General features: G+C 38.3%; 3 protein-coding genes across 5 annotated transcripts; 2 read left to right on the forward strand and 1 right to left on the reverse strand.

The window, feature by feature from the left end:
• The first annotated feature begins 916 nt into the window (after positions 1–916).
• Positions 917–4,794, forward strand: LOC137743562 (RNA-directed DNA methylation 4-like). Of its 3 annotated transcripts, none has more exons than XM_068483479.1 (10): positions 917–1,101; positions 1,254–1,334; positions 1,795–1,883; positions 2,163–2,237; positions 2,349–2,393; positions 3,374–3,510; positions 3,608–3,726; positions 3,984–4,071; positions 4,150–4,220; positions 4,300–4,794. In XM_068483479.1, exons 1-10 carry the CDS (start codon positions 993–995, stop codon positions 4,548–4,550), a joined length of 1,065 nt encoding a protein of 354 aa, XP_068339580.1. In that variant the 5' UTR covers positions 917–992; the 3' UTR covers positions 4,551–4,794. The 3 variants fall into 3 exon arrangements, with proteins under 3 accessions (XP_068339580.1, XP_068339581.1, XP_068339582.1); XM_068483480.1 differs by having other exon boundaries at positions 2,352–2,393; XM_068483481.1 differs by having other exon boundaries at positions 1,798–1,883.
• Positions 4,795–5,962: 1,168 nt separating this feature from the next.
• Positions 5,963–8,054, forward strand: LOC137743717 (protein LURP-one-related 7-like). The gene is made up of 3 exons (XM_068483662.1): positions 5,963–6,263; positions 6,374–6,586; positions 7,645–8,054. The coding sequence occupies exons 1-3, from the start codon at positions 6,030–6,032 to the stop codon at positions 7,765–7,767; spliced, it is 570 nt and encodes a 189-aa protein (XP_068339763.1). The 5' UTR covers positions 5,963–6,029; the 3' UTR covers positions 7,768–8,054.
• A 1,129-nt stretch (positions 8,055–9,183) lies between these two features.
• On the reverse strand, positions 9,184–12,564 carry LOC137743515 (uncharacterized). Its single transcript, XM_068483424.1, has 7 exons — positions 12,193–12,564; positions 11,924–12,090; positions 11,308–11,519; positions 10,754–11,011; positions 10,562–10,648; positions 10,108–10,280; positions 9,184–9,782 (listed from the first exon to the last, which is right to left on the reverse strand). The coding sequence occupies exons 1-7, from the start codon at positions 12,528–12,530 to the stop codon at positions 9,662–9,664; spliced, it is 1,356 nt and encodes a 451-aa protein (XP_068339525.1). The 5' UTR covers positions 12,531–12,564; the 3' UTR covers positions 9,184–9,661.
• Positions 12,565–13,078: the final 514 nt, after the last annotated feature.

Raw genomic sequence — 13,078 nt, forward strand, 5'->3', positions numbered from 1 at the left:
ATTATCCAGCTTCTTAGTCCAATACTGCACCAAACGCTTCACTAAGCTAGTCCAGTTTAGTCTAGTCTAAGCCAGTCCAGCTTAGTCCTTGAAGCTAATCCAGTCCGAGATAGTCCGGCGCAACAAACGCCCCCTTAGAGATTCTCGTGTCATTCTATTTCCTTGTAAAACTAGTTTTTTCTTTTCATTGATTTGTGAATCTCAAGCCAATGAAAATAAGGCAACAACTTGAAAAACTGCTTTGAATTGGGATTTGGAAAACAGAAGTTTCCACGATCCTTAAAGCAGGTGAGAATCCGGTTTGATAGCAACTTATCAACTTTGAATTGGAATCATAACAAGCAGACGATCTGTTATCCAATTTCCTTGAAAAATCCGTTCCCATTGCGCTCACGGGTCAGCTGGCCTGCCAGCGGTAATGGGAATTCACTCGTTCCCTAGTCAAAGACTTGGTAGCCTGCGGGACCTACTCCACTATATCGAGTCAACTTTTATTTTGGTAGAACTCCATGCAAAAGAAAAAAAAATACACAACACTTAAATCTTGTTTTTCTAGAATCCAATTATTAACTTGATAAATGTGGCTAACAATTGAATTAAAAAAAAAAAAAACAGTCTCATTTTCTCAACCAAGTTTTGAGTTCCAATTTTATGGACGAAAATAATTTAATAATAAATAAATAAATTGATAATTGTGCACCATATTCTTGCTAGTCTTCTGTCTATTGTAATCAAAAGTTTTTTTAGAAAAATTCCTCCAAAAAAAATCTAAAGAAACTTGAACTAGTCCGGCCCAACTTGTTACCAGGCCAACGCACACAACAACCCGACTCATTTAAGATCCGACCCGACCGTTTCCTTCGTTTCCAAATTCTTAATTGCAGAAATAGCCACAATACAAAAGCTTGTACAAAATTCCCAGTACGCGCCTCGTCCCTCTACTCCGTCATCTCCAACTCCCACCGAAACCCTAATTCTATTCGCAGCTCCAGATGGCGGTGGTCGCCGAGAGCTCTTCGGCTTCGCCCAACCCACCGGAAGACAAGCCGGTGATCGTTAGGGTTAAACGCAAGGCATTGCAGTTCTCACTTGACGCTTTCTGTGAGTGTCGCTTAGTTTGTATCCATTTTTCTTTTTTTATCTTGTTTGGTTGCCGGGAAACTGTAGGAAAGTGGAAAATAAACTTGCTTGAACTTGCAAAGTGTGAAAAAATTGGAAATTTGTGACGAATTTCGGAACATTGTGCAATGTAGGGCTGGAAATCAATGAGAGGCCGGTGAAGCGTCCGTTGGTGGATTTTGAGAAGCTTTCAATGTTGGATTCAGCTGGAAAGGGTAACGAATGGTGCTCGTATTTGTCAAGCATTGTTGTTTTTATATATGCGCGTGTTTGTGTGAACTGTAATTACTAAAATTACTAATATTTGGACTAAAACAAAGTTATCCAACTGTTTTCGTTCACTTTGATGTAAGCGTTTTGTTAAAAAATTGTACACTAAATAGTTGCGATCTTCGTTATACCCAACAAAGAAATTCCTTTATGAGTTGTTGGATATGTTGTTAATGGAGTTATTGATTAACAAATTACTGAGTATGCTGAATATGATCAAGTTGTTTTTTTTTTTTTATGTTCCGTTGATTAGCAATTGACAAGGTTACGTTTTTTTTCTTTCAGTTTTTCGTTGTCTCTGTTGAATTAGAATAGGGTTGTGTGCTTTTGCAGATTTCATTAGAAGATGGAAATTTTTAAAACTCTGACAAAACGTGGTGCTAATTTCTTATATTTTTAATGCAGCAGAACTGAAAACCAAGAAGCTTTTGGTACAGCATGTAGAGACAGTAAGCAGCTTTGACACGAGTATTGATGTTGTGAAATCATTTCTGGTGAGCATGGCTGCCCATCTCTTAATTTGTTCAATAACTATTCTTGTTTTGTAAACTATTTATATAAGCATGTGTTCGGGAATGCCATGTAACTCAGCTTATTGTTTTAAGGCTTTGTGACCCCTCCACCCCTTCCCCCGTCCCCCCTCCTCTCCACAATCTCCCTTCTCTCTCTATCTCAATCAGCAAGTTCATTATTCCCATTGCAAGATTCTGTGTGTGATTCCCATGTCATCTACTACTAAGAGGTTGGTGAAAATGTCTCACTGTTTCTTTTAGGACCCTAATACTGGTGATGTGCGTGATCGTAAAACAAAGATTGGAGAACGTAAATATGCTTTGAGAAAGGAGAATGTAAGCTATCTGTCTCCTCCTCTTGGTCTTACGCACTTTATTACATTTTTACTTTCTAATGTACTGGCCCTAAGATTACTTGAACTTATTCTTTCATTCCCATTGTAATAGCAGAAACAAGATCTGATTTTGTCTAAAGCCAGACAGAGGAAGGAGGTACGTGATATGGTATAAGTTAATTGTATTGTTAGTCCATCAAGTAGAGGATTTGTTATACCTTGTGTTTCCATTAATATGATTTGTTCTTTCATGTCTTAGAGAGATAACGATGCACTAAATTTTCATATAATGAGCTTATTTATTCAGTTGCCCCATTCATACTTTTTTTTTTTTTTTTGTTAATTGTCCATTGTTCTCATTTCAATCTTTTTCTTGTGATAATAACCATTGTAAGACAATGAGTTCTAATGTGCTTCAAATTAGGATCAGGCAACTTTAAACTATGCTAGTTTCTGTCAAGTTTTTTATCATTTGTATAGGCCACAATCTTGGATTTTTATTTTTTTAGATTAAAAATTGTGTTTGTAAAGGATTATTTATGATAGATTGAAAATAAGAACTAATAACCACATATGGCTTATTGATGCCATTTTATTATGGTCCAAGTTTTAATTAATAGATAATCACGTAATACCAGATTGGTACACTTGTAATCCCAAACTAAGTTTTCCAGAGTGGACAAATTTTTTCCTTCATTTCTTTTTGTTTGGGTTTTTTGTTGTTTAAAGTAGCTATATGCTTGATGATGATGATATAAAAATGATCCTCCAGTGTCAAACTGAGTATTCTAATAAGGAGGGGAAGTGGGTGGAATCTGGGATAGAGTCAGATTCTTGCTTCTCTCCAGACTTCGCTGTCAAAACATTTCAAGAACATTCCTTTAGTGTGTTTTTACTTGATTGGTGACAGCTTTCTAGGATGCTGTTCTGTCTGTTGGTTTGGGTTTATTCATTGAGTTTTTGTGTTTCTTCTGATATTTTAGGTGTTTTATGAACTACTTGTCTGTCCATGCTTCTTGTATTCTTTGTGTGTTTCTCATAATAAATCTGGCGTTCTTTTAGGAAAAGTTGTGTGCTTGGAAATTTGTTCTGCAATATTTTCTTGGCCACTATCTCATTTTGAGTCCTTTCTAATAGGTTGTAGCAAAAAATGCACGTTTTGAACAAATATGGAGGAGCAGAAGAGGAAACAAAGAAACATCACATGAGAATTTGCATGAAATGTGTCATTTCTATGATATTATACGTGTTGACGTTGCAGAAAAACCTAAGGAGTAAGTTATCTTTCTTTAGTCATGGAATTCTCTTGCCCTTTTGTACTTGAGTCTAGTTGAAAATGACACCCCCTATGATGGTAAATTTGTAATACAGTGAGATATCTTTGGAGGACCAGAAGCTTTTGAACAGTTACTTGCCTCTGCTGAGAGAGTTCATCCCATTTGCTGCTTCTGAGATCGAATCAGATTTATACGCTAACAGTTCCAAACAAGGTTGGTTTTACATTTAAATGGATTGCAACGTGTCAGTAGGTGCTGCCACCCATTTAATAGTGACATTAATCGGACCCAAGGTAGAAGAATTGGATACTTTATAGCATTTTATCCTTGGTCCACAGACCGCAGTTCGCACTCATAATTGCTTCTTGTAGAGTTGAATATTGATTTCGGCCTTTATATTAATACTAGTGGTGACCCGTAACTCATTATTTTCTTGTTACGGTATGATGATTTCTCTTATGTGTTTGTAGATTCGGAAGATGAGTATGTGTATGACTTGTATGCTGTGAAGGAGGAAAGTGATATGGCTATTGAAGAAACTTCAAACCCATTCCCCTTGTAAGTATCTTGTGTACTATACTTGTTTAGCTTCCACCTTAATCTCTTGCTAAACTGATCATAATCACTTCGGTACAGGGTCCAAGTTGATGACCAGGATTTCTATGATGGGCCTGATGAGTCTGAATATGAATCTGATGATTCAAATGGTAATCTTAAACAGTCTTTCATTTATCCTTTTTCTAGAAGTTCTCCTTATTCTTGCTCTAACTGATTGGTGATTTTCAGCTGAAAACAACCCGCTAAATGATTATCCGGATGAGATATCTGAAGAAGAAGAAGAGGAATCAGCGAACGAAGACTCCGATGATGAATCAGAAGAAAATGAAAGTTCCAGCGACAAATCATCAGAACCTGAGGATTTAGATGAAAATGACTTTTTTGAAGATTATATATACGATGAAAACAACGACGGCCATGACTTTGATTACCATGTTGATCCAAGTGATGAAGGTGAAGACCGGAATACGATCTTATAGGTGAAACTTTGGCATTCATGTATATACTTTCTTCGTCGAACGAGGATTTGGTTACCTAGATCCTTTTACGTTGCGGTAATTTCTCCTGGACAAGTAAACCAATGTCGGAAGTTAATGATGGATTAGTGGTTAGATGTGTGAATATGAAGCCCTTTTGTACAGCCTAATAGTGATGGATCTATTAGTATGGCCATTGAAATCTTTCCTCTGTTATGTTATTGCAAGTCCATCGTTCCATTGTTTTGCCAGTGAGAGGATGTGAGATTTATGGACCAAATTATGGACGAGAGATTTTACTGTGTTACTGTATACTCGATTTATGCATCTGTCGACATGTGAGTTGAAAATCTAAAAATGCTTTGATTAAGTTGAAATGAAGTTTATTTTATCAAGAAATTTGCATGATTACTTAGCCGCGATTGAAGATAAAATAAGAGAATCGGGTAAGATGGTTTGGACATGTGAATTGAAAATTTACATATGCTTTGGTTAGAAGATGCAATTACAAAACGGAAGCTCATGGCTAAAGAAGTAAAGGAAGACTCAGGTAGATTTTGAAAGAGATTATAAGAAAAAATATGAAATACTTAGAGCTAACGGAAGATTTAAGATAAAATCTAACTCTATGACATTTAGGATTTATAAGCTGTTGACACATGATGACTTAAGGCTTGGTTGTTGTATATTTTTTATATACATCAAGTCATGGTAAACCACCATTGCATAGACCATTTGATACGTTGAAACTTACCAACAACGGGATGCGAAAAAAAAACCATCTAGAACGGGATGTCAGGGGTCCTGTTACATGGAGAAATTCTTAAGAAAAAGTCTTGCACCTGTCACTCATCCACCCAAAAAACAAACAGAAAAGTCTATCTTCAACGGATACTTACGCGACGGGCCGTACTCAAAGAATTTTTCCGTTTCCAAAGTCATCCCTAAAGACAAGGCTGCCCTTTCACTTCTGGTGTCTTCTTGTGTTTTTTTGTTTTATATGGTCACAGTTAAACCACGTTAATATTTTATATTATTTTTTTAGAGATAATAAAATAAAAATAAAAAGTAATATAAAATATTTACCTAACTTAACTATGATTACACAAATAGAAAAACACTGAAGGGCAGACAATCTTTGTCCATTCCTAAAACCTGTTCTTTTCTGCGTCACCGGCTTTTTTGACCTTTTGGTGTTTAAAAAAAGTTCAAAATGCCGGCTGAAGAACCGGTCTCTCTTCACACTAAATAAAAAGAGAATTATAACGAAAAGTTTCCGATACTATTTATTTTAACAAACAATTATATTTTTACACAAAAAAAGATTAATTTTGATACTAATTATTTTACTTTTTATTTTGTTATTTTTCCTTAAAACTCAAAATTTTTTAACTTTTTTTCGCTTTCTGTAAATCAACCCAACCCGGTTTCCAGAATTCCCAAAAATCAATTGAATTCAAATGAATCCCTTGCTTCTGTAAAATGGCTGACATCGTTCCGGAGTCAGTCCCTGTTCATCCCACGAGCTCACAAATCCCGGTCGATCTCTTTGTCTCCAAGAAACATCCCGGCCTTCCACGTGGCGAATTGGGTTTCCTCGATTCCTCCGGCGACACCGTTTACAAAGTCACCCATCAATCTCTGAAGACTTCTTCTCACAAGCACGTGCTGCTTGACGCCGCCGGAAATCCTCTGTTTTCTTTGCGCCGTAAAGATGTATGTCGCCTCTCCGGCCCCTGTTTGTTTCCCTAGAAAATAATTTTTCCCGGAAAAACTTCTTTTTGATTTTCTCTTTTGGGTTCTGATTCTTTTTCTGGGATTTGTAGCATGGAAGCTGGGAAGGATACAAAGGGGGAGATAGTGAGGAGAAAGACTTGAAATTTAGAGTGAAAAGGACAAAAAATAAGCTCACCAGAACTGAGTTGGAAGTGTTTCTTGTTGGTGAGAACTCAGCAGATTCAGCCTGCGATTTCAAAGTGAAGGGCTTTCCTTTCCAGAAATCTTGCACCATCTACAGAGGCAATGAGATAGTTGCTCAGGTATGATTTGCTTTTATGTTGTGTGGATTTTGAATTCATTGCTAGTGTTGAAATTTGTGTGTTTAGAACGGCCAAAAGTGCTTATGGGTAACCAAAATTGCTTCCTGTAAAAGCGCTTATGAGCGAAATGGTTTCTTCTGAAGCATTTTCAAAAGGGCCATAGCAAACCAGGGATTGTTTTATTTGACAAAGTTCAGTTAAGTTAAGCAGTTGTATGAGTTGCTTGCATATGAGTATTGGGAGGAGGGAATTTGATTGCAAAACTTGGTAAACCTTCTATTTCTGTGATTCTAAGTCCTAACCAAAAATAGGTTTTTGAAGACTGTTGCCTTAAAGTTTATTGAGAAATATACGCAAATGGAACTAGTTACAAACTTTTAAGCGAAAATGGAACCTGGGGAGGGGGCACTCAACTGTGATTATATACAGTTTATGGGCTTATTGTAGAATGAAAGTTCAATCTCAGGACGGTTATATACAAGCCTTTCACATGTGCTTGACCTCCAGTTCTATCTGTGTGTTATTGGAATTTGTAACCGGTTCCATTTGTATGTTTCTAAATTTTAGTAGCACAGCTATTGGCCGTATAGAAAGAGTGTTGTTGTCTACATTTCGGTGTGGTAGCGTTGTCATATAGAAATGGGGAAGTTGAGTAATGGGATCATTGCTACGGTTTAGTACTTGGAAAGTTGATTTATCAATGCAGTCTATCCTCGGATCTGCATCTTTCTTTTGAATTTAAATGCTTTTGCATAGCACGGTGATATGAACAAGTTCTGAGATCTCAAATGTGTGGTTCTGTGTATGAAGATTTGAGCAACGTCTTTTGTCACTTGACCATCATACAGGAGCGTTGTTGTAACTTGTTCATGAAAGGTCGTGTGTAATTATCTGATTCGCAAATAGCATTTACAACGGAAGTTCCTAGATTATATCGTTTTTGAACTTTGCAATTTTGCGACCTGGTAGTGCAATAATTGAATCTTAGAAGTTTGTTCAAGGTGCTGTTTCTTGGTTATGAGATATAGTCTGAATTCTTTCGTTATGTCTTGTTGCAGACGAGTCTTATGTACAAATTGCACCAGCTTATGCCAAAGAGAGGAAAATTTCGACTAACTATATTTCCTGGACCCGTGGAGCATGCTTTGGTAGCGGCCTTGATTGTAATATTTCTTGATTGATCACGGATTATAGAAGAACTGGCATCCAACATTTTCAAAATTATCAACGCAACAGTGCTACAACACAAACCAACAGGGGCAGAACCAACGAGATGCGAAGACATGAAGTAGTTAAAGCCCTCGATACTTGTAAACAGACTGGTTGGTCAGTACGTTATGAGCTCTGCAACCATTTTTCCCGTTCACGAGTTAGATTATATTTCGTTGTCAGCTGTTAGGCGCAATATGGTGTACTTCAGCATCACTTGTTAAAGATCAATGATCAAGTTGTTTAGGTTTTCGCTTTTCTTTCAAAGAACTGTGGTCTTCATTTGCAAAGGGTTGAAACTGGCTCGGATTTTCCATTTACTTGTCTGAGTTATGAACTTATATGTTTCAAGTTGAGTAGCGTAGCAGCTGCAATCACAAGCCAAAATGGACGTAAAATATCGCATTGAGCCGTGACCTGGAAAAAGTGGTAACAAGTTAGGAAGAGGAAGAACGAATAAGCCGATAAATAAGGTTATTGACTAGCTCTTGGTTTAATGATACTTCTTTTTTTCGGAAGATTTCTCAGATTTGAATGTCCCCTCAATAATAAAAAAACAAGTCGGTAAAGAAGGTTTCTTTCACAACAGTAATTTATTTTTCGAACCCTAAACCCTTAAGAATTTGGGTCCCCCCAAAACCAGTTGCTAGAATTGAGGGCGAACTTGGCACAAAGAAAATGTTGCATGAACTGAAAGGGGTATTTTTGAAAGTTAGACAATTAAACTGTGGCAAATACATAAACAGTTCATTTAGTTAACCGTGTATAGTATTTCGAACCGCCTAAACGACTATTTTTAATTAATTTTTTGTAAAAATAACGTTTAAAAAGTAATTTATAATAATCTGCAGTAAAAATATGTGAACTGGCCCCGAAGAATTTTGAGTACAGTTGTGAGCATTCGATTGTACTAACTGCAATGTGTTGCTGGTATAAGTGTCGGTGTTTGGCTTTTGATTGTGATCAGTTGCTGACTTGTAAACTTTGGTTCGGAGAAAGTGAATTCTACGTACTGAGCGCCCTTCATGCCGAGTGGAGCCGAGTTATCATGCCGAGTGCTGCCCACTGCAGCCGAGTTATGAATTTTTGATTGCTGCATCTTAGTTGTGTAATCAGGATCTTGGTTTTTGTCTAACCCTATAGGTGGTTTTGAGATTGTACATGTTGAGGGATTTGTAAATGAGATGTCACATTTTCGATTCTTGTCAAAAATGAATTTGAACCACATTATTGCTAGCCTATTGTGAGGCTAAACCCACCTCATCTCCGTTAGTGTAGATAATATCGTTTGTTCAAAGAAAAATAAAATTACGAATTGTGATCCGAATCTTGCTTCACGTAAGATGTAAGTGCAGTGTATAAAAGAGGTACTTTAGATGCTGTCCCTAGCGACTTCCAAACTCGCACTTTTCCCAGTTGAAATTACCAATATTGCTCAAAAGAGGTATTTTTATGTCCAGTTGGAGCAAACACACTCGTCATCTGATTGTGAATCGATCAATTTATTAAGACGAGTAGGAATGTTTTCTGTCTACACACCGAGAAAGGTTACTAGTTTCTCAAATACATCTGAAAATGCAATGAAATGAATAGAGTTGAGTTCAACATCGAAACTACAAAATGTGAACTGATCTACATATGATACAACGTCTTCAGACACTTCTCCGATCACGCAAGAAGTTCAATGATCACGAGTACAAACTCGATCGAAAACATATTATGATTGAATAAGATCAAAATCCAAGAGGCCGTGAGGCGAAAAAAAGCAGCTCTGCCAGTTTGTGTCTTCTGTAACTGCTGTGATACAAAAATCATATTCGCTTGTCACCTTACCGAAGGAACAACCATTTCCCCGCTTCAAAGGAACTAACTATCTGCCCGCATCAAGGGAAGTAGCCATCTCATTTCTGCTCCATTTCCGTTCGACAAGTAGTATACTTTCTTCCAGTTTTCCTCTGTGAATGCTTCACGGTGAATAAGCCGCTGTCTGCCGAAAACAGTAGGGAAGGCTGAGAATGTGAAAAGTTTGCAGGCCAAAGGCATCACGAAAGCTTTAGACATGAAAGGATGCCCCCGACGAGTTTAAGCATCTAAAAAACACTGACCCAAAGACGCTAATGCATTACCATTATGGGGCACCAAACCATGTCTTACACCATTAAATTTTTGTTGTCTTTCACTAATTTCGACCGACATTTGCATGACCCGAGGTAAAACAAATTAAACCGGAGTATATAAGCAGTCTAACATACAATCATGCAATAGATATGCGATCAGCAAGACTATCGCATGGCAAGCATTAACTAGCATACCTAAGGTAGTAATGACAAACAGCGGCTGCTTCATCTAAAGTGTAGCGGGATAGGTTGACGCGAGCATCTACGGGCACATCTGGCAAGTCTTGACGAAGCTTTCCTACAGCCGTTGAATGTGAAAACGCGCCAACCATCATGTCATCATTTCGCATAGATCTAAAAGCCTTCACCTGGAAGAATTTTACCACGTATGTGCACATCAGTTTTCGATATACAACTTATTGCAGACAAACCACAACTTACTACCAACTTGTACACCCAAACTTGATTGCATAAGTGAAATAATCAAATAAGAACCACATATCAAGGACAACAAGATTATTTGAAGCTGTAATACAAAACCTAGAAAAACATAGATGAATGGACATTCTGATGGTCCATACAGATTAAGATTACAATTTACAAGTATACACCAGCACAACATTATTTCAACCAAACATAGGGGACCTACCGTAGCGAGTTCTTTAGCATGTATTGGTCGAGTAGAACGAACAGTTACTGGCTCTTCATACTCACTGAACGTAAACCAGTTATTATACTGCAGACAATGAGCACAAAAATATAGCAAAAGTTTACAACACAGCTCCGGAAACAAAATTCATCCAATAAATTAAAATATCAATTATCTAGTGATTGGTCGCACCTGATCAATTGCAATAAGCACGGGGATATTTTTCACAAGAGATAATTCCTTCCTCAATCGAACTACTACTCCAACAGCTGCATGAGTGTGCCTGATTCCCGAGTTAACTAGGTCATATAGAGTTGAACCTTCAGGCATTGCCATGGAATCAGTTCCATCTCTCATCCATCCAACACCAGCACCCTCTCCCAAAGGAATAGGATCGAGTATTTGGCACGGCAATTGTTTTAAATGGGATTCGTTAAACTTCAGGAAATCCTGGAATAAAATGACACATTAGATGAACATAAAGCCATGGAGATGATCAAAAGCTGAAATCCAAGAACTGCATAATGAACAGAGAACCATCACTTACGTCACATTAATTCAAAATTTCAAACATAAACCATTATAATCATTGCTTTTAGGAATGATCACTGATACAGATAAGGTTTATGCACTATTTTCAATTGTCAAAGATTAATCCCTTCAAAGGTAAACCTACATAGATTACTGATCCTCTATCAGTTAATAGCATGTTAATTAAAGAAAATAAAAAAGCTCCACAATCTTACCTTCAGAATATTTTCAGCCTGAACAGGCGTGTCCCAAAGACCTGTTTGTGGGTTTTTATAGAAAAAGCCTCCATGAGTCCATTCCCTGCCTCTCGGGACGTATAAAACCAACCAGCCTTCCTCACGAGCCCATTGAACTAACATTGCAAGAGTAATACTCTTTCCACAGCTTACGGGACCGTCCAAGACAATCTGCTTTTGAGCTTTTGTACCTGAAAAGGCACACATGGATAAGGCTATCTTACATGTGACCCATCGTTCTACATGTACACGAAACTAAATGTGCATTACAGCATCGATTATCTACAAAGGGATATAAGAATCTATAAAAAAGCATAACGAGGCCTCATCAGATTAAGAAATCAAAAGAATTTATATAATTCTTTAGCTTCCTAGTCTTCAAATCCAGTGATTAACAATTTTCTAGCATAATGACCCCTCGGAAATCTATGGTTATCAAAACCGGAACTTTAAAGTCGAGTTAGATCATACTGTGCTACAACCAACGATGATCATTTTCAACTGTGCCGAATGACAGCATTCGTCCCAAACTTTACCAGCTCTAAACAAGCAAAGGATCAATCAAATGAAAACCAATGGAACACAAAGCACACACCTTTGCTGCTAGCCGAGTCCAATGGCGGGTCCACGATCCTTCGAAAATTGTCACGAAGATCGCGAAAGCTCTGGCGGATGAGCACCGCGCTCTGCATTGCATCCTCGAACTCCTTCACCATCCCCAATGGCAGCCCCTCGGGCAAAACATGGCTCAATTCCTCCATCCTTCAAATAAAAAAAATATCATATCCCAATAAATACATGCACACACAGATACAGAGCTACATCGATTTCGTTACGGATTTCGATCAGGGTTTAGGGTTTTACTTGAGCTTGAAGTAGGAGCAGGTGTCCTTGCGGCTGAGCTGAGAGAGTGTCGGAGTGGAAGTGAACAGAGGACGGCCGTTGGGTCCCACATCAAGCGACGGGTCCCTCTCGTCCGCTTGGAGCTGGCGTGCGCGGGAATTTCGACCGGAGAGAGCCGCGTCGGTCTCCGATACGTCGTCGCCGGCGGTAGCTGAGGGGTCGTTTTTGGATTTGCCCGTCTTCTTCGCCTTCTTGGCCATGGTATCCTTGGACGTCGAGTAGCTCATCGTCGCCGTCAGCCTCCAAGGGTCGGGTCTTGGGCCCGACCGGGCTGCCCGTCGGAGAATGGTCCGAAACATTTCGCTGTTCTCAAAGGTTTTGCGAGGTTTATGGGAGGAGGAGACGGCCGAACTTTGTAGCTACTGAGAAATTGGCTCAACCAGGTGGTGGGTAAAATTGTAATTTTATTGACAATTGGGCCTAAATCTGTTTGGTTTCAAAAATGGGCCTGATCGTCAGATTTTGGGCCCAATTGTTTTGGTTCTGCTGGGTTTCATTTCTTCCGAATCTGTGGGTTTGGGAGTATAAACCCACCAAAGCAGAAGTAAAATGCCTAAGCCATGGTGGTGAATTATAACATTGAACACAAAATGCAGTGGATAGAAGTGAAAGACTCTAATTAACAAGACAATCCACCATTTCTAACACTTTAGTACGGAATAAACTTTCTTGCACTCAATGCACAATCTTGACGACATCACTCGTTTAATAACACTCCCTGCATGTTCAAAAAGTGAACTAATGGTTCAACAAACGCTTGTTACGTAGTGAATTGGTGACAACCGAGAATTTCTCCTTTAACAGAGACAACTCTGCTATTGTATGGTGATCAATTTGTATAAGAGAA

Source organism: Pyrus communis, chromosome 8 (assembly GCF_963583255.1).
Source record: "Pyrus communis chromosome 8, drPyrComm1.1, whole genome shotgun sequence".
Lineage (NCBI taxonomy): Eukaryota > Viridiplantae > Streptophyta > Magnoliopsida > Rosales > Rosaceae > Pyrus > Pyrus communis.

Excerpts from the sequence above, each read along its gene's own strand:
- LOC137743562 (XM_068483479.1), top strand. The coding sequence starts at position 993 with ATGGCGGTGGTCGCCGAGAGCTCTTCGGCTTCGCCCAACCCACCGGAA. Across the intron at positions 2,238-2,348 it reads ATGCTTTGAGAAAGGAGAAT|CAGAAACAAGATCTGATTTT; the intron begins GTAAGCTATCTG and ends CCATTGTAATAG. Across the intron at positions 2,394-3,373 it reads AAGCCAGACAGAGGAAGGAG|GTTGTAGCAAAAAATGCACG; the intron begins GTACGTGATATG and ends CCTTTCTAATAG.
- LOC137743515 (XM_068483424.1), bottom strand. The coding sequence starts at position 12,530 with ATGTTTCGGACCATTCTCCGACGGGCAGCCCGGTCGGGCCCAAGACCC. Across the intron at positions 11,520-11,923 it reads GGACTCGGCTAGCAGCAAAG|GTACAAAAGCTCAAAAGCAG; the intron begins GTGTGTGCTTTG and ends GTGCCTTTTCAG. Across the intron at positions 9,783-10,107 it reads GTTTGTCATTACTACCTTAG|ACAGCGGCTTATTCACCGTG; the intron begins GTATGCTAGTTA and ends TGTTTTCGGCAG.
- LOC137743717 (XM_068483662.1), top strand. The coding sequence starts at position 6,030 with ATGGCTGACATCGTTCCGGAGTCAGTCCCTGTTCATCCCACGAGCTCA. Across the intron at positions 6,264-6,373 it reads TTTCTTTGCGCCGTAAAGAT|CATGGAAGCTGGGAAGGATA; the intron begins GTATGTCGCCTC and ends TGGGATTTGTAG. Across the intron at positions 6,587-7,644 it reads GCAATGAGATAGTTGCTCAG|ACGAGTCTTATGTACAAATT; the intron begins GTATGATTTGCT and ends GTCTTGTTGCAG.